Genomic DNA, 19,437 nt, shown 5'->3' with positions numbered 1-19,437 from the left:
CTCTCACACTCTGTGTCTGGCCTCTGGCCCCTGGCACTTCTACATGAACCTGGTAACCCGTAAGTAAAGAAGGACGATGGTGGAGGAAGACGCCTTGACTTTCAATAGATCGCAGCGAGTGAGCTGCTCTGCTACGTACGAAACCCTGACCCAGAATCAGGTCGTCTACGAGTGATTTAGCACCAGGTTCCCAACAAACATGCGGTGCACATCAGGAGAGGGGCGGAAACTCATCCGCCCGCACCCCAACCCCGTCACGAACGGCTCTACTCACCTGCCAAATGAGGCAGGCTATCCCGGGCCAACCAAAGATCCACGGCGCTACGGTATCGTTACATTTAGGGGGGATTCTGACTTAGAGGCGTTCAGTCATATTCCCAATCAAGTACACCAAATGTCTGAACCTGCGGTTCCTCTCCTACTGAGCAGGATTACTATTGCAACAACACATCATCAGTAGGGTAAAACTAACCTTTCTCAAGACGGTCTAAACCCAGCTCACGTTCGCTATTAGTGAGTGAACAATCCAACACTTGGTGAATTCTGCTTCACAATGATAGGAAGAGCTGACATCGAAGGATCAAAAAGCGACGTCGCTATGAATGCTTGGTCGCCACAAACCAGTTATCCCTGTGGTAACTTTTCTGACACCACCTGCTTAAAAGCCTAAATTTAAGAAGGATTGTGTGGCCCCGCTTTCACATTCTGTATTCATACTGAAAATCAAGATCAAGCAAGCTTTTAACCTTCTGCTCCACAGGAAGTTTCTGTCCTCCCTAAGCTCGCCTTAGGACACCTGCGTTACCTTTTGACAGGTGTACCGATATCATCAAATTGGCATCCATTCGAGTCACGCCCGGTGGTATCCTCAGAGGCTTTTCTGTCTTACAAACTGGACATCTGTTTGCCGCTACTAACCTTCTGCGGAGTTGAGAACCAAATACCCATTGCAGTATCTAGCAGCACCATCAACCGGGTGTCGGAAGAAGCAACAGAAAATAATCATCCCCTTTCAATCATTTGCTTGCCAGGTCAACCATCTGGGACAGAGCCACAGGAACCACCTTTACCAGCGCTTCATCGATATTCCTCACTTTGACATGAGGGGGTCACAGTCACCCCACGGGTGATTTGAGTGTGACCGGGACAGGTGGGTACGCTCTTTTGAATTTCATCAAGTTGACATTCAGTGATCCGTGCCCAGTGGGAACCTAGGATTCTTCCGTCCATTTTCTGGTTCCACAGCAAATCAATGGGTGTGGATGGTACTACCCACATCAGATGTAGGCCTCCCTCCCCAGACAAGCTGGAGATACCTCTCCCCACTTCGTACGGCATGAGCCAGATCCATGCAATGCGGGGCCAATGAGTTTAGTCTCTGCCTCGTCTAGTGAGCATAGAGGAGACCTCCCAACCTACAATGTGTGGGGCCGGCGAGCACTGCCGCCAACTGCCGGACCCAGCCCCCCGCACACCACCCCGATGAATCACCACACGCAGCCCCTTGTGAGAGACAGCGAGATGGGCCGCACAACAAACTTCCAATGGCTCGAGCCCAGCTTCACACCCCATCCCGACCGACCCAGCCCTTAGAGTCAATCCTTATCCCGAAGTTACAGATATTTTTTTGCCAACTTCCCTTACCTACATTGTTATAGCATGCCAGAGGCTGTTCACCTTGGAGACCTGCTGCGGATATGGGTACAGCCTGGCGTGAGATTTACACCCTCAATTTTCAAGGGCCAGAGAGAGCTCACCGGACGCCCCCAAAACCCCAACACTTTCCAGGGCTTGGGCCCCCCTCTCGGGGCAAACCCATTCCAGGGCACCCTGCCCTTCACAAAGAAAAGAGAACTCTCCCCGGGGCTCCCGCCAGCTTCTCTGGGATTGGTCGCGTTACCGCACTGGATGCCTCGCGGCGCCCATCTCTGCCAGTCCGTGGACATTCTGAAAGTAGTTTGAGGTCAGTAGGAGCTATTGAAATTATTATTACCAAGGAGCTATTGAAATTGTAAAGTTTTTAAAAATGTATATAAAATTGTGTGAGATGAAAATGGACAAACTAAAGGGTGTGCAATATACAAGGGTAGTCTGTAGACATTCTGAACCTTTGAGGTCATTAGGTCACATGACCAAGGAGCTATTGAAATGAGAAGGTTTACAAAATTCATGTGAAATCGTTTGAGATGAAAATTGACTAACTAAAGGGTGTGCAATATAGAAAGGTAGTCTGTGGACATTCTGAAACTTTAAGGTCAGTAGGTCACATGACCAAATAGCTATTGAAATTAGAATGTTTACAAAACTCATGTAAAATTGTGTGAGATGAAAATGGACAAACTAAAGGGCGTGCAATCTGTAGGGCTACTGAGTGCACATTCTGAACCTTGTTTGGAGTCAGTAGATCACATGACCAAGGAGCTATTGAAATTCAGAAATTAAAATAAATCATTTTTAAAATAGTGCAAGATGTAAATCAACAAAAAAGGTGTGTGCAATGTGTGTCTATGCCATCGGGTTAGCTAGAACCAGTTTAGAAAGTTTTAGGAGTAATGGTTAAATAGCTATTGGAATATGAAAAGTTTTATTTGTCACTATATTAATTTTGGAAAGCACAATGGGGAGATATGGCCTATTTCAGTCATGGATCAAATCATTCTGCTGGTGTTTTGACACTTATTCACAGTTTAAAGGTTACGTTCTAGAATCCACATCTTCACAAGATGGGAGATGGGTCATAGTAACTGTTAAACTTGACAATGCTATTTTCATCATCTGTAATGTATACGGACATAACTCACATGCTCCTAATAAGACCCTTTTTACCCAATTTACCAGGAAAGTACAGGATTTAAACAACAAATACTCTGAGGCTTTTCTAATTATTTCAGGGGATTTTAATGAAACACCTGATGCATCTGCTGATCGTTTTCCTCCTAGAACGAGTCAAAACCTTCAAAATAGTAACATTATCATTACATTCTGCAAGGATCTCTGTGTTGAGGATGCCTGGCGTTATTTCAATCCAGATGCTAAGGGTTATACCTGGACCAACAAAACTATGTCACGTAAATCTAGAATAGATTTATTCCTAATTTCCCCTTTTTTGTTACAATTTGTTATAGATGTAGATCATCAGTTGGCTCCCTTTTCTGATCATCACTTGATTTCCCTGAATTTACAAGCTACTAAAACATCAAAAGGTACTCGAGGATATTGGAAATGAAACAACACACTTCTTAAAGATACTGCTCTCATTGAAAACATCAAGTCATTAGCTAAATACATTTTTGCTAGAAAATACTTAGGTCATGGAAGTAGATGGGCATTTTTCAAATATAAAGTCAGAGTGGTAGTCTTTAAACGCGCCAAAGAGCTGATGCAATTAAAGAACCTTAGAGAAAAAGAGATGATGAGCAAGCTTGACAGTTTTCTAAAGAAAGATAATCTATCTGAAGAAGAATAGTCTCTTCAGGTCTTTACAACTAGAATTAGAACTGATTTACACGGATCTGGCGAAGGGCGCCTTTGTAAGGTCAAGAGCAAAATGGATTGAAGAGGGGGAAAGAAACACTTTTTTGCACTTGAAAAGAGAAACTACAAATGAAAATCTATAACTGCACTCAAAATTAACAATGTTTTATGCAAAGATCCCATTACAATATCATCAGTTGTCAATTCCTTTTATGAAAACCTTTACAGCTCTCAATTTCAGGAAGATGGTTGTGAAAGCTACATTTGCCACATTCAGAATTATGTCCCTGTAATTGAGGATGATTTCCACTCAGTTTGTGATTCACCTGTGTCAATTGAAGACATTAGAGAGGCTCTGAATTCAATGAAAAAAGGGAAATCACCTGGCCCTGATGGCCTGTCAGTTGAATTCTATACACAGTTTTGGGAGTTACTAGAAGACCCGATTTTCAATATGTTTCAAGATTGCATTAAAAATGGGGAAATGGTCTCCACTATGAAACAGGGCCTTATTTCAATGAAGCCCGATAAAGACCCTTCTCTCATTGACAATTGGAGATCAATTACTTTATTAAATGTTTATTACAAATTGATTGCTCTGGTTTATGCCAAAAGATTAAAGAAAGGAATAGATACCACTATAAATGGGACTCAAACAGGATTTATGAAGGGCCGTCACATAAACTCTAACATTCGTTTAGTCTTGGACCTTATAGATTATTCAGATATTCCTGACCTTGTCTGGAAAAATGCAGGGTTAAGGCCTTACAATTGACTTAGATGCGGTTGTCCTATTTTTGGACTTCTGTAAAGCCTTTGAAACAATTGAACATTAATTTATTTTTAGGTCTCTTAAACTTTTTGGATTTGGTGAAAATGTTATTAAAGTATTTCGCATGTTTTACAAAGACATAAATATTTCTGTGCTACTAACCTTAAAACTACCAAAAGAATTAAGGAACAACAGAAGTGTACGACAAGGATGCCCAATTTCGCTATTTTTATTCATTTTGGTTGTGGAACTTCTATCTCTAGATATTCTGAATAATGTAAATGGCTTAACCATTTTTAACAAAAAAATCAAAATCTCCCAATTGGCTGATGATACTACTCTTTTCTTAAGAGACAAAGACCAGGTCGCCCATGCCCTTAATGCTATAACTGCATTTTCTATTGCATCAGGATTAATGCTGAATGTTTCTAAATGTGAAATCTTATGTTTATTTGACTCTGATGATAAAGAAATAGAAAATATTCCTGTAAAGGACTGTGTTAAATATTTAGGAATAAATTTGTCAAATAAACACTTAGTCAGACAACATTTGAATTTCTCTCCTAAAATTAAGAGAACTAAAAATATATTTAATAATTGGCTACAAAGAGATCTTTCTATAATTGTGAGAGTACTTCTGTCCAAGGCAGAGGGACTGTCTCAAGTTATGTGTATAAGAAAAATAAGTCTCACAAACTAAAAAAAAAAAACTAAAAAAACTAAAAAAACTAAAAAAAAGAGCTGGGTTGGATTTATTTTTTATTTATTTTTTTTACCCCTTTTTCTCCCCAATTTCGTGGTATCCAATTGTTGTAGTAGCCCGTACGGGCTCGGGAGAGACGAAGGTTGAAAGTCATGCGTCCTCCGATACACAACCCGGAAGCCAGCCGCACCAATGTGTCGGAGGCTACACCGTGCACCTGGCAACCTTGGTTAGCGCGCACTGCGCCCGGCCCGCCACAGGAGTCGCTGGTGCACGATGAGACGAGGACATCCCTACCGACCAAGCCCTCCCTAACCCGGACGACGCTAGGCCAATTGTGCGTCGCCCCACGGACCTCCCGGTCGCGGCCGGTTACGACAGAGTCTGGGCGCGAACCCAGGGACTCTGATGGCACAGCTGGCGCTGCAGTACAGCAGCCTCCCGGCCAGGGTTGGATCTTGTTGACATAAATAACACTTTCAAGATAAACTGGTTGAAAAAATGTTCAATACTGATTCAATATGGTATTTCATTCCAAACAATGTGTTTAATAAATTGGGAGGTCTTCCATTTTTACTGAAATGTAATTATATTCCTGAAAGATTACCTGCTAAATTGGCTAGGTTTCACCAACAATGGCCTGGAAAATATGTTTCCTGCACAATTTTTCCCCACATAAAGCTCTTTTGTTGAATAATTCAGACATAACTGTAAGGAATAAGTAATTGTTCTACGCCAGCTGGCATGAGAGGAATATTGACTTTGTTCTTGATATTTTTGACAACAAGGGTAATATTCTCACATATGAACAATTTATAACATTAAAATAGTTTCCAATACCTTTCAGATAGTTTATTTCTGTGATCAAAGCCGTTCCCAGTGGTCTAACTACACTTATGAAAACTCATCTTAATTTTGGGAATGATCACAGAACTCAGATTGGAAGGCGTGGGCTTACTTGAGAGATCTTGTTGTAATAAATATATAAGACAAATCCTTCATTCACAAAACCAACTTACACCGAGAGGAAAGTTTTTCTGGAACATGCTTATTCCTGACATTGTCTGGAAAAATGCAGGGTTAAGGCCTTACAAATATTGTATACCAAACAAAGTTAAGGAAGTGCACACAAAATTTTACATAAGGTATATCCATGTAATTCTATGATTTCCACATTTGTGGCTATTGATGATATCTGCGTTTTCTGTGAAAAACAAGGTGAGAATCTCTCTTGTCCTTTGAAGGTAAATTTGTGTCAGAATTTTGAGAAATCCTTGCAAAGTACTTATTTACCATTATGAACACTGCCTATATTTTAGACATGAAAGATATAATATGTTACTATTGCAATAACAAAACCACTGAAATTATTGTTAACTTTTTTTATTCTTGTTGCCAAATACTTTATACACAAACAAAAATTCCAAAATTATATTTTTCTGATTTAATTTAATTATCTGATTAAAACATTAACCCTAGTGAATAACAACAAGAATAACATCTTCATGAATCATTATAATAAGATATTTTCAGAGTAAATATAATTGCACTTAAATTGTTTATTTTTTGTATTATTTTATTGATATTTTTTGTATGTTTGAGCATTGTTAATACCTGTGTTTGGTTTGTTAGACATGTTTGATGTAGCAATGTAGGTTGATTTTTGTATTATGATTTTTTATATATATATATTTTTTATTTTAATTTTAAATACCCTGTCCTCAGTGTGTCCGGATTCCCCTTTCCCACGATATATTCAAACGTCAGTATGCATTCTACAAATTGTGGATTAGACAAAATATGATAACACAACAACAACTGATGGCAGTAGCTAACTACTGTAGCTAACATCTGTAGCTAGCTAGCAAGCAATGCTAAATGGATTGTAAACAGGTTAGCATAACTCTAGCTAGCCAAACAAAAAAGCATTTTGCTAAATATTAGCTAGCTGGCTAGCATTAATGAGGCCAGCAACATCTTATAATAGGTGTCCCTCGGTCCCAAAACACAAGTTTTCTGGAGACTTGTGGGAGGAGTGCTGGTGAAGTCACCCACTGTATGCGCTTTCGGTAGCCTGATTGTGTCTAGACCAACGCTTCCTTCGATCACACCGATAGTGTATTTGCGCAAAAGAGTACGAGCAGCACCATCTGGATATGAATGCAACAAAAGTTCAACATTCACCTTCTGCTACCATTTCTGTCAAACCATCTACGCATACAGTTTGGCATACAGTTTGAAGCATTTGTACCCTACCGAACGCACTGCAATTGCCTCTGCAGCACAATGCCTCAAGGCAAAAGCAGCATTTAATTGGAAAGGAATGTCATTCTGGTGTACCAAACTGCAAAGAAGCGTGTTCGAAGTGTGAGGGGAAATAAGCACACAATGCAGGCCTGACCACCTCCAGAAATGGTCAGACAGATCTCAACATGACTTTTGTGCGAAAAGAAAGTTGCTGTGTTTCAATGGCATATGAGGAAGTGTTAATAAAACAATCGCCTTAACATTACTATCACCTCATAAAATGTCCAGGTTTTAAATTCAGTTTATGGTTAAATAGTTGCAAAATGTTAAATCCCTCTGCTCAGATTGCAAGGTGTGTGATGTTGCAGTGTACAACAGACACTGTCCTTTCTCTCCTACACAAACAGGTTCTTAGGCTGTCCCCATAGGATAACCCTTTTTGGTTCCAGGTAGAACCTTTTTGGTTCCAGGTAGAACCCTTGTTGGTTCTATGTAGAGTGGAACCCTCTGGAGAAAGAGTTCTTCATGGAACCAAAAAGGATCTTCAAAGGGTTCTCCTTTGGGGACAGTTAGAGAACCTTTTTAGGTTCTAGATAGCACCTTCTTTTCTAAGAGTATCTGAATGAACAGTGCCTCAAGTATGTTGACAGAATCATTATATTTGTCAAACATGACTGGCGTTTAGCCTATATATATGTAATTAAAAGTCTCATTAATGTTTGTCTACATTTTCAGGCACCTCCCTCATGTTAGCTTGGTCTGGATATGACAGGCTGTAGCCAATACGCATAGGCTATAACCTACTCTTTGACATGTAGGCTAATTATTTATGTACATTTACATACACTTACTTTTTAAATAACAGATGGTGCTCTTATTTACAATGACTGCCTACTCTGGCCAAACTCTAACCCGGACGATGCTGGGCCAATTGTGCTCTGCCCTATGAGACTCCCAATCCCAGCCGGTTGTGATACAGCCTGGAATTGAACCAGGGTCTGTAGTGACACATCTAGAACTGAGATGCAGTGCCTTAGACCGCTGCGCCACTCAGGAGACCATATGCTTACTTACAAGCCCTTAATCAACAATGCAGTTTTAAGAAACTTAATTGCTGTGATGAAGAAAATGCTGTAACAATTAACGACAAAACTACATCACCCTCAGAAAAATATCAGAATCAGACAACAGAATAGCTACTTAACAGAACAGCTACTGCTTTTCAAATCAATTTAATTGGCTACTTTGGTTAATGGCCTTGGTGCCCTGGCAGATGGCCTTGGTGCCCTGGCAGATGGCCTTGGTGCCCTGGCGGTTTGGGCAACTCTTGAGTGCCAAATGACCTTGCCCCTAAAATCACGAAATTCCAGCAGTGGCCCAGGGACACTAATCATACATTATTTTTTTTTAATGTTTCCACATGTCCTGACTTATCATCAGGTGAATGATAATGGCAAGGAGAAATAATCAACATTTAAAATGAATAGATTTGGTAGGTCGTTTTTCATTATTTTGACCTCCCCACATTACAATTGGAAGACCAAGTGTAAACTCTAATATAGCCTATTATCTATAAAGGTAATTCCAAAGTCCAAACACATTTAAGCAACAACAAAAAAATGAAAAAGAGCAGCTGTTTTGCTGGTTAAACAAAGGTTAGCCATGTGTTGGCAAAAATGTATGTCCTAGTCAAGAAAGCTTACCAGCCGCACTGGTATTCTATTTATTCACTGGTGCTTTTTGTATTTAACCAGGCAAGTCAGTTAAGAACACATTCCTATTTACAATGACAACCTTTTTCACCATCTCAGCTCGGGGATCCGGTCTTGCAACCTTTCGGTGATTGGCCCAACGCTCTAACCACTAGGCTACCTGTAGGCTACCTGCCGCCAAGTGTAATTGGCTTCAATGAGTGTAATTCGCGCAATATTAGGTGTTGAGAAATAAAGTTGACATCATTATATAGAAGACATTCTCCTTTTTTATACTGTAGGTAGCCTATGTAATTCAAAATGTATGTATTATGTTGTTGCTAGCGATATTCATTAAAACATTGGGGGGAGGGAAATCAACTTTTTTTGTGGACCCCCTACAGTACAGGTCGAACACTCCTGCTGAAGCCTGAAAACCCGGTTTTCGGATGTTGTGGCAAGAACATCATATTTTTCGTCAGGTTGTGACGCAATGCTCTGGACAGCTGTGCAGTTTCCGACAATCACTTCTACTTTCACTCGCCCCCAAAGCGTACATAGTCTGCCTCACTGATGCCAATCGAACCCAAACTAAACCACTCCTCCCAGTTCCGATATCTTTTATTATTCAAACTGAGCTGGAAACCTGCTAGACCACCAGGGATTCTGGGATCTGGATTCTGGGATCTGGATTGGGCATGGCTGCAGGTAAATAGGCTTCACTGTCCCCTTTCACCTGATATTTCAAACTAACTCATCTTCATTCCAGAGTCACATGGTGGTTTAGTGCTAAAGTTAGCCATGCTACGCCTAGGTGGGAGCATTGTTCTACGCCGCCGTCAGTCAACACAAATCATCCTGAAGTCGTACTGAAGTCGGATAGGATGTTGCGGCACTACGGGGGGCCTGAGTTGGAATGAAAACGTGTTATATTGGTAGCCTACATCATAACAGAACAGGTATGGTGCTCTGCCTTCAAAGCTTTTGTTTGTCAGGTGAAAAATGATCAAACTGGTTTAGATGACATTCAGACGTCATTGCTGTGATGGAGAAAATGCTGTAACAATGAAGGATAAAACTATAACACCCTCAGAAAAATATCAGAATCAGACAATATATCACAATCTTATTTGTTGGAATCAAGAGGGAATTCCTTTTGGGATTTCTAATAGCAAATAAACATTCAACATCTTTATTTTATCAATATCTTGATGACAATAATATCTCTCAATGCTCGAGACCTGAGAAGACACTACTGCCTCTTTTGTCAATCTGATGAGGTAAAACACATTTTTAGATTAGCCCATAAATCGGATAATAACCAACTCTGTAAAGAACTTGTTTGGTGAGAAACGCCACCCACAACTATTCTCTGGTTAAGACGTGTGAATGCTGCTGGGTATGTCAGACCAGAAGGAGTTTCAGTAACAAGGACTCTTTTCTAAAACAGGTATGACAACTTCACGGTCTCTGCGTGTTTATTTTTTTATTAAAAAGTTTCTTAATTGATCAGAGTTTAGGATAAATCTTTATTTTAATATTAATTTATTTAATCTCTCCTGGACATAAAGGATGACAGATGTAGCTGTACCAATGATTTAGACCGTTTGGAATTTTATGGAGAGCTACTCTCTCTCCGACCAATGAATGAATGCGATCATGCGCAGCTGGCAAAAATAATTGCTGTCCTTTATGAAATTACAATGTTGATGTAATGACCAAATGACCAAATGACCAAATAGACTGACCGTTTAAAGCAAAACTAACAAAACTATTTCTTATGGTGAACCTGAACAATCTAAATAAAATCTGAATGATTGCAAACCCCAACAGAAGTTGGATGTGAATTGCGTCCACTCCAGGAGGCTACACAACTCCCTCCGGTAAAACGCCTTCTACAGCGCATTTGGTGACAATAACAGCAAATTACATTGGTTGTCGCTCAACTAATAAAGTCTATGATTTGACATTGTGAAAGCCATTTTACAAGCATCTGAATGCTGATGTAGGAATAGCCTATTAGAACAATTAGAACAGGGATATGCCTACCTCTCGTTGGCACGAGAAACTGTGTATGCGCCCAGTTGTTATCTGATAGTAATATGCAGCTACATGCATAACAGTTTGAACTGAAGGAGAGGAGCTTCAATTCAGTCGTAACAGATAAGAGGTATTTTTCAAAATAAACAATATGAGGAAAAACACCTGTAATGTTTGAATCTGTTTTCTGACCGATTCATGCTTAATTTGGATTGGTTTAGGATTCATCACTCCAGAGAACCATTTCCACTGCTCCAGAGTCCAATGGCTGCAAGCTTTACACCACTCCAGCCAACACATGGCATTGTGCATGGTGATCTTAGGCTTGTGTGTGGCTGCTCGGCCATGGGAACCCGACGAAGCTCCCGACAAACAGTTATTGTGCTGATGTCCCTTCCAGAGGCTGTTTGAAACTCGGTAGTGAGTGTTGCAACTGAGCACACAATTTTTCGCGCTGCGCACTTCAGCACTCGGCGGTCCTGTTCTGTGAGCTTGTGTGACCTACCACTTCGCAACTGAGCCATTGTTGCTCCTAGACGTTTTCACTTCACAATAACAGCATTTACAGTTGACTGGGGCAGCTCTAGCAGGGAAGACATTTGATGAACTGACTTGTTGGAAAGATGGCATCCTATGACAATGGCACATTGAAAGTCACTGATCTCTTCTGTAAGGTTATTCTACTGCCAATGTTTGTCTATGGAGATCGCATGTCGGTGTGCTCAAACGGGTGTGGCTGAAATAACCGAATTCACTCATTTCAAGGGGTGTCAATGTAGTGTATGTATTTAGGCTGCTGTCTGTCTGTTTTGAAAACATTAAGAACACTTTCCTAATAATGAGTTGGACCCTCCCTTTTGCTCTCAAAACAGCCTCAATTCATCAGAGCATGGACTCTAATGGGTGTGAAAAGCATTCCACAGGGATGCTGCCCATGTTGACTCCAATGCTTCCCACAGTTGTGTCAAGTTGGCTGGATGTCCATTGTGTGGTGGACCATTCTTGATACACACAGGAAACTGTTGAGTGTGAAAAACCCAGCAGCGTTGCAGTTCTTGACAGAAACCAGTGCGTCTGGTACCTACTACCATACCCCATATCCAGTTTCTTAAAGTCTTTTGACTTTCCCATTCACCCTCTGAATAGCACACATACACAATCCATCTCAATTGTCTTAAGGCTTAACAATCCTTCTTTAACCTGCCTCCTCCACTTCATCTCCACTGATTGAAGTGGATTTAATAAGTGACATCAATAAGGGATCATAGCTTTCACCTGGATTCACCTGGTCAGTCTATGTCATGGAAAGGGCAGGTGTTCTTAATGTTTTGTACACTCAGTGTAAATGTGATGATGTTGATAGGTTTATCTCTAACAGCTTTGCTATCACCCAGTCATGGTGAACAGCCAGGACCACCAGCAATAGTTTTTTTGTGTGTGAGTGATCATGTCTACACCTCTATCACCTCCTCCCCCTCTCCTTCTCTCGCCCCAGACCCAGCCATGAGGGACCGTCTGAGCCACATGCAGGAGCTGTCCCAGTCCAATGGCCATGTGGAGCAGATGGACTATGCAGAGTCCGGGGAGTCCGTCTCCGGGGACTCCATCAATGTGGACCTGGAGGAGGAGCTCCCTCACCAGGCTGTGGTGTGGGACAATACCCCTGAACTGGAGGAGGTCTTCTCCCAGTCCCAGCAGGTCCACCGTGAGGTCCAGCTTATCCGCCTCGAGGTCAAACGCCTACGTGAGCAGAACTCACGCGTGCTCCAGGGCACCACTAGGATGTCAGTCGTTAAGAGAGACTCCAACGCCATCGCAGCTGACATTAAGGCCCGTGCTGAGGGTGTGCTGACGTGCCTCAAGGACATGGACTCCACAGTGCGGGAGCTGGAGGCAGCGCATGGCTCCAACGCCGCCGTGACTCGCATCGCCAGGACCCAGTACGCCTGCCTGAGCAACAGCTTCCGTGATGCCATGTTCGACTACAATGAGACAGAGATGAGCCACAGGGAGAGTTGCAAAGCCCACATTCAGAGGCAGATGGAGATCGTGGGGCGGGAGGTGACTGGTGAGGAGGTGGAGGAGATGATCGAGACAGGCCAGTGGAATGTCTTCAATGAGAACATCCTGTCAGAGGGTAAGACAGCGCGCTCGGCGCTCAACCAGATCGAGAGCCGCCACCGAGAGCTGCTGGACCTGGAGAGCAGGATCCAGAGCATCCATGAGATCTTCCTGGATGTGGCTCTGCTGGTGGAGGAGCAGGGCCCCATGATGAACACCATCCAGACCAATGTCCAAAAAACAGATGTGGCCATCCAGGAGGCACTGGTCAAAATCAGCAAGGCCAAGCGCCACAACAAGAACAACCCCTTCAAGAAGATGTTCTGCTGCTGCTTCCCCTGCGTCAAATGAGGCAGAGACTGAGGAAGAAGACTGGGCAGTGTTGTAGTACTCAGTCCGGTCTCAAGATGGTCTTGTCTCGGTGTCCTGTCTTGAATTGGTCGCGGACATTGAGGACTCATAATTTCTTCCTGAGACCAGCCGACACCAGCGGAGTAAAAAACTCAGAATTATCCGCTTCCATTCAGCTAATTCATAGATTTTTTGTAGCCTTAGTTATCTATCATCTGTTAGAAAACAGTCAAATCTCGCTGAACCCTCCTATCAACCCTACTAAATCAGAACCCTCCTATCACCCACCCTTGGATACCAATGGCAATATATACTTTGGAAGAGTCTGTGAAATAATTATATTATTGCCTTTTTTAAATATGCTTTTCAGGCACTGAAGTACATCTAAATCAACATATATCAATGGCTTTCTAGAATAAGAAAAAACACGGTTATTTTCTGCTTTAGAAATGTTTGTTTTCTACCCTCCTATAGTTAATTCCCTCTACCCTTAACAGTATATAAACTGTGAGATAATAATGATTAAATTAAAGTGTACTTTATTGTTGTTCTCTGTCTGAACATTAAATCCACAACTTTAAACGAGAATAAAATTAAGAATACTTTTTGTCAAGAGTATTTTGTACACAAGCACAATGTCACATTTACTTTGACTACCAGTCACAATATAGTTGACACAGAGTATGGTCTCTCTCTGTCTCTCAAATGCAATATACTTTAACACAATGAGTCTCACCGTAGCGCTGGTGCATTCTGGACTTCTAACCCATTTTAAACATGTTTATTTTCTCTATGACCTCACAAGCTACACAAGAGGCATTAGAAGCTAAGGGGTTATTCTACATAGAAGATCATAGGAAATCCCAGGACATAGTATCTATAACACTGTAATAAGCTCACAAACTCCAAACTCCACACAGTTGTCACTGACTAGCTGGATATACATTTCCCTCTGAGCAAACCATTTCTGCACTTACAGCATTCATATAAATTCATTATGATCAGGTTTTTTCTTTGGCAGACTTAATTTTTTTGATTGACATTTGTCAATAAAACCTGTGAATGCAACTGTTTTTGTGAAATTGTTTTGTGCTATACTTGCAGCCCTGGTTGTCCTGAAAATTGTGAGGATAAATATAAGGATAATGAAAATAAAATAAATGAGAAGCCCATTTTTGCTGGGGTCTCGGGACAGATACTGTAGGGTTAATGGTATGAATGGCAGGTCAATGTTGCTAAGTGATACACAAAAACAACAGCAACAACAATCAGAATAGTAGCTATTAGCTTTAATACTAAACCCACATAATGTGCTGCAAACTCTATCACATCAGACCTTTCCCCAAAAGTATACAAAGCAACTATGCAGAGGTTGTTGATTCTGCTCTTCACAAGTCCTCATTGTCAGCCCTAGCTATGTAAACACAGTTCCCAAAAACAGCACTAAAGCTGTATTGGAAAACCCCTGTATGTTTCTCTCTCTCTCTGTCTTTCTCTCTGTCACTCTCTCTAAAATCCTATTTGCCCAAATAATGCATGACCATTACGCGTTGCCACAAAGATCTGAATTGACCAGCTAAACAGAGCGCCTTATCTTTACAGTTCAATACAATCACCATGATGTCCCCTATGTCCAAGATGCTGTTTGAGATACACGAGAAGGATGCATGAATTACTCAAATAACGAGCGCTTAACCCACCTAAGAAGAGGGTGTCAATAGCACAGAACCAAGATGCAACTGCTTTGAATATCATGGTCTGTCTGTGCAATTGACCTACTGGACATTTGCCTTTAGAACAAGTCATATCTAATAGGAATAATGACGGAATGATATATTTAATAAAAATGTATTACATAGACTGCTGCGCCACTACAGACCCGGGTTCAATCCCGGGCTGTATCACAAACGGCCGTGATAAGGAGTCCCATAGGGCCCCAGCGTCGTCCAGGTTTGGCGGTGTAGGCCGTCATTGTAAATAAGAATTTGTTCTTAACTGACTTGCCTACGTATTTAAATAAATACAAAATAATGACTGAGTATCACTCTCCATATTTTCAAGCATAATATATATATATGCATGTGTATATGTAGCAGTAAGGTCCAGTAGGTAAAACGTCTAAGGTGATTTTCCCTCCAACAGCAGTGTGTTGGTTAGGATAAATAATCATTAACAGGGAATAGACTCACACTTCACTGAGCTGGTGTTAAGAGAGAGGACAGCAGTGTCCAGGGCCACACACACGCGCACACACACACACAAACACACTATTTCTCTTGTCAACAGAAACACTTCACATCACTGCATGCTGAAGACTTCAGCTGGGCAGTCGTTTTAAACTATGGATTCTAACATTGATCTCACTGCAGTCAAACAGGCCTGGATCACACACATAGGCCTTTATTGTGTGTGTGTTCTTGTGTTTAATCACTGATGTTTGTCTAAATATGGCTAGGATGTTTGTCAGATTTTATAGAGATTTTGTGAGAATAAGATGGCCTGAGAGTGTAATACTTAAAACTTGTCTCATCGCACTCTAGCGACTCCTCAACTTTCATCTTCATTAAATAGTACCTGCAAAACACAAGTCTCAACGTCAACAGTGAAGAGGCGACTCCAGGATGCTGGCCTTTTAGGCAGAGTTGCAAAGAAAAAGCCATATCTCAGACTGGTCAATAAAAAGAAAAGATTAAGATGGGCAAAAGAACACAGACACTGGACAGAGGAACTCTGCCTAGAAGGCCAGCATCCCGGAGTCGCCTCTTCACGGTTGACGTGGAGAGTGGGCTAACTGCCGGAATGGATATAGCCACAGGCAAAATCCTTGAGGAAAACCTGGTTCAGTCTGCTTTCCACCAGACACTGGAGGAGGAATTCACCCTTCAGCAGGACAATAACCTAAAACATAAGGCCAAATCTACACTGGAGTTGCTAGCCAAGAAGACAGTGAATATTCCTAAGTGGCCTAGTTACAGCTTTGACTTAAATCTGCTTGATAATCTATTGCAAGACCTGAAAATGGTTGTCCAGCAATGATCAACAACCAATTTGACTGAATTTAATTCATGTAATTTCATTTAAGAATTTTGAAAAGAATAATGGACAAATGTTGCACAATCCAGATGTGAAGAGCTCTTAGAGACGTACCCAGAAAGATTCACAACTGTAATCTCTGCCAAAGGTGCTTCTACAAAGTATTGACTCAGGGGTGTGAATACTTATATAAATTATATACTTCTGTATTTTTAATCAATTTACAAAAAATTTGGAAAAACATGTTTTCACTTCGTTATTATGGGTTATTGTGTGTAGGTAGATGAGTGAAAAAGACAAAGTAAATGTAATCCATTTTGAATTCAGGGTGTAACACAACAAAATGTGGAATAAGTCAAGGAGTATGAATACTTTCTGTATGTGATCGTATACAAATGTAAAGGTACTGTACGTGATTGTATACAGTAGCCCCCCCCTCTGACCATCCACTCAAGAAATAAACTGCTGAATTTAGATGGTGATCCCTGGTATAGACTATATGCACACAAACACACACCATCATCGTCATCATTCTCTGCTACACTTTTTAAACAGAGGGAGGCAGTGCAAGGCTCCGTGTCAGTTTCATGCATTAGTTTCAAGACAAGTTGAGCGGTAGACGTAACATAGTAAATGTAGATCCGGGACACTCCAATTAGAATGATATGTTACGTTGAGTTTGGCATGTATTCATTTCTGGATGTCCATCATCCATTTTGTATGATATGTTAGGAATTACAATTTGCATATGTTACAAATTTGCAAAAAGTATGATGTGTTATGAATTCCAATTTGTTGTAGCTAACATTAGCTTGAGCTATGTGGCTAACGTGAGCTAAGATAGGGGTTAAGGTTAGGGGCTAGATTAAAGGGTTAAGGTTAGGGGAAGGGTTAGCTAACATACTAAGTAAATCAAATCAAAGTTTATTTGTCACGTGCGCCGAATACAACAGGTGTAGTAGACCTTACAGTGAAAAGCTTACTTACAGGCTCTAACCAATAGTGCAAAAAAGATGTTAGGTGAACAATAGGTAAGTAAAGAAATGAAACAACAGTAAAAAGACAGGCTATATACAGTAGCAAGGCTATAAAATGCCTTAGGTAACCTTCTATCTTATGTAACCATAACAAACGTAACATATATGATACTAATTTGAGTGTCCTGGATATACATTTTACTATGTTACGTCTAGTCTATGAGACCAGGCTGCAACCAAGCATTTCGTATTATTCTGTACGTAAATCTGTAAAACTCAATTTACATTTGTTATGTTTCGTATGGTATGTATTAATTTGTGGATGTCTATCACCCGTTCCATATTATAGTTTACGAATTACAATTCGTATTATATGTTACGAACTTTCAAAACAAACAATATGGAACGAATTTGAAAAATGTATGATATGTTACGAATTCTAGCTAGGTGGATAATGTTAGCTAGCTGGCTAACGTTAGCTAAGGAAAGGAAAGGTCAGTTGTACAACTGAATGTATTCAACTGAAATGCTCAGGGGAAGAATGACAGATTTTTACCTTGTCAGCTCTGGGATTCGATCGATGCTCCTACCCACCAGGCCACCTGTCACCCCTAGGCTAGGGGTTATGGGTTAGGGGGTTAGCTAAAAGGGCTAAAATAAGGGTTAGGGGAAGGGTTAGCTAAAAGGGTTACGGTTATGGGAAGGGTTAGCTAACATGCTAAATCCAGTAGTTGCAAAGTAGCTAAAAAGTAGTAAGTAGTTGAAAAGTTGCTAAATTGCTGAAGTTGTCCGTGATGTGATTTGAACTCGCAACCTTTGGGTTGCTAGGTGTTCGTTTTTGCCATATTTTTCTTATGTAACCATATCAAACGTATCATATCAAACTAATTTGAGTGTCCTTGGATTTACATTTACTATTTTACGTCTAGTCTATGAGACCAGTCTGTGTGAGAAGGACAAGATCACTTGACAGGCATTGGCTAATAAGAATTGAGATATCTGAGTGAGACATGTGAGAGGTGCTTCGGATCGTGGTGATTGGCAGCCATACTTATTATATTCAGCCCAAGGGTACAACAGCCACTTTGGCCTCAAGGCATGGATTCTTTTACAGGGCATTACGGCCACACAAGGGGGCCGTTGATGCCGCTGGGAAATTCGAGGCCGGGTCCCTGGGCAAGTAAAGGCTGAAGACCCCTGTTCTAGTTAATAGGCTATGTTAGAGTTTACACTTCCTATTTCAATTATAATGTGAAGAGACCAAAGAAATGAAAAACTATCTACCAAATCTATTCATTTGAAAATGTTGATTACTTCTCCTTGCCATTATCATTCACCTGAATGCCTGTCCCAGGATCGCCGGTTTGCCCGGGCAAGGAAATGTTGAATACAACTCCCATTGCTAGGCCGGAGACATGAGCATATCGTCATTATATACAGATCTCTGACTAAAATGAACAGCTTGATATGCTTAAAAACATGGCATGCTACTCCATCCTGGTGGAGTACAGAAGATCATGCATTTGAATCTCACTGATGTCATGTCACAATAAAAAGGAAATGTGTTCTCATGATTACTGTCTAAGAAAATAAATGTCTATCTGTGCTTGGAGTTTAAAAAAGTTAACCCAAAAGAACCTAGCAGTGTTATTAAAAGTGTTATTGAAGGTTTTAAAGAATGTATTCAAAAATCTCCAAATAACCTATAATTTCCATTCTCAGTGTTAATAAAACTTCCCAGGGAAACTTTCAAGGAACCAGAGTAAAACGTTCTCATAACCTCCCTGCAACCTAAAAATAAACATTCCCAGAACAGCCTAAATGTTCACTTCTGTTCTCAGAACATAAATATGTCTTTGTTCAAAACATGTAGACCTAATGGTTTCATAATGAGCTGCATATCAGATTTAAGTTTGTATGTTATTTTGGTGTTCATTGTGCATGAATCATCATCAAAGTGGAAATCTGCAGTTGCAACATACATTTTGGGACTTTTTAAAGAGGTTCTACGGTACTTTTATATACTTTTTAACCAGTAGTTCACTGCTATGTGCCTCTTGCTCAAATGGCGAGGGGGTGAAGGGCATT

General features: G+C 40.8%; 1 protein-coding gene across 3 annotated transcripts; it reads left to right on the top strand.

Moving 5' to 3' along the window:
- Positions 1-9,320: 9,320 nt before the first annotated feature.
- Positions 9,321-13,972, top strand: LOC110522391 (syntaxin-11). Of its 3 annotated transcripts, XM_021600754.2 has the most exons (3): positions 9,327-9,595; positions 9,702-9,846; positions 12,423-13,972. In XM_021600754.2, exons 2-3 carry the CDS (start codon positions 9,804-9,806, stop codon positions 13,337-13,339), a joined length of 960 nt encoding a protein of 319 aa, XP_021456429.1. In that variant the 5' UTR covers positions 9,327-9,595; positions 9,702-9,803; the 3' UTR covers positions 13,340-13,972. The 3 variants fall into 3 exon arrangements, with proteins under 3 accessions (XP_021456430.1, XP_021456429.1, XP_021456431.1); XM_021600755.2 differs by lacking the exon at positions 9,702-9,846 and having other exon boundaries at positions 9,321-9,595; XM_021600756.2 differs by lacking the exons at positions 9,327-9,595; positions 9,702-9,846 and adding an exon at positions 9,905-10,337.
- Positions 13,973-19,437: the final 5,465 nt, after the last annotated feature.

The sequence above is a fragment of the Oncorhynchus mykiss genome, chromosome 4, assembly GCF_013265735.2.
Source record: "Oncorhynchus mykiss isolate Arlee chromosome 4, USDA_OmykA_1.1, whole genome shotgun sequence".
Taxonomy (NCBI): domain Eukaryota; kingdom Metazoa; phylum Chordata; class Actinopteri; order Salmoniformes; family Salmonidae; genus Oncorhynchus; species Oncorhynchus mykiss.
The sequence above is the reverse complement of the archived record's forward strand: the minus strand, read 5'-3'. Positions and strand labels throughout refer to the sequence as shown.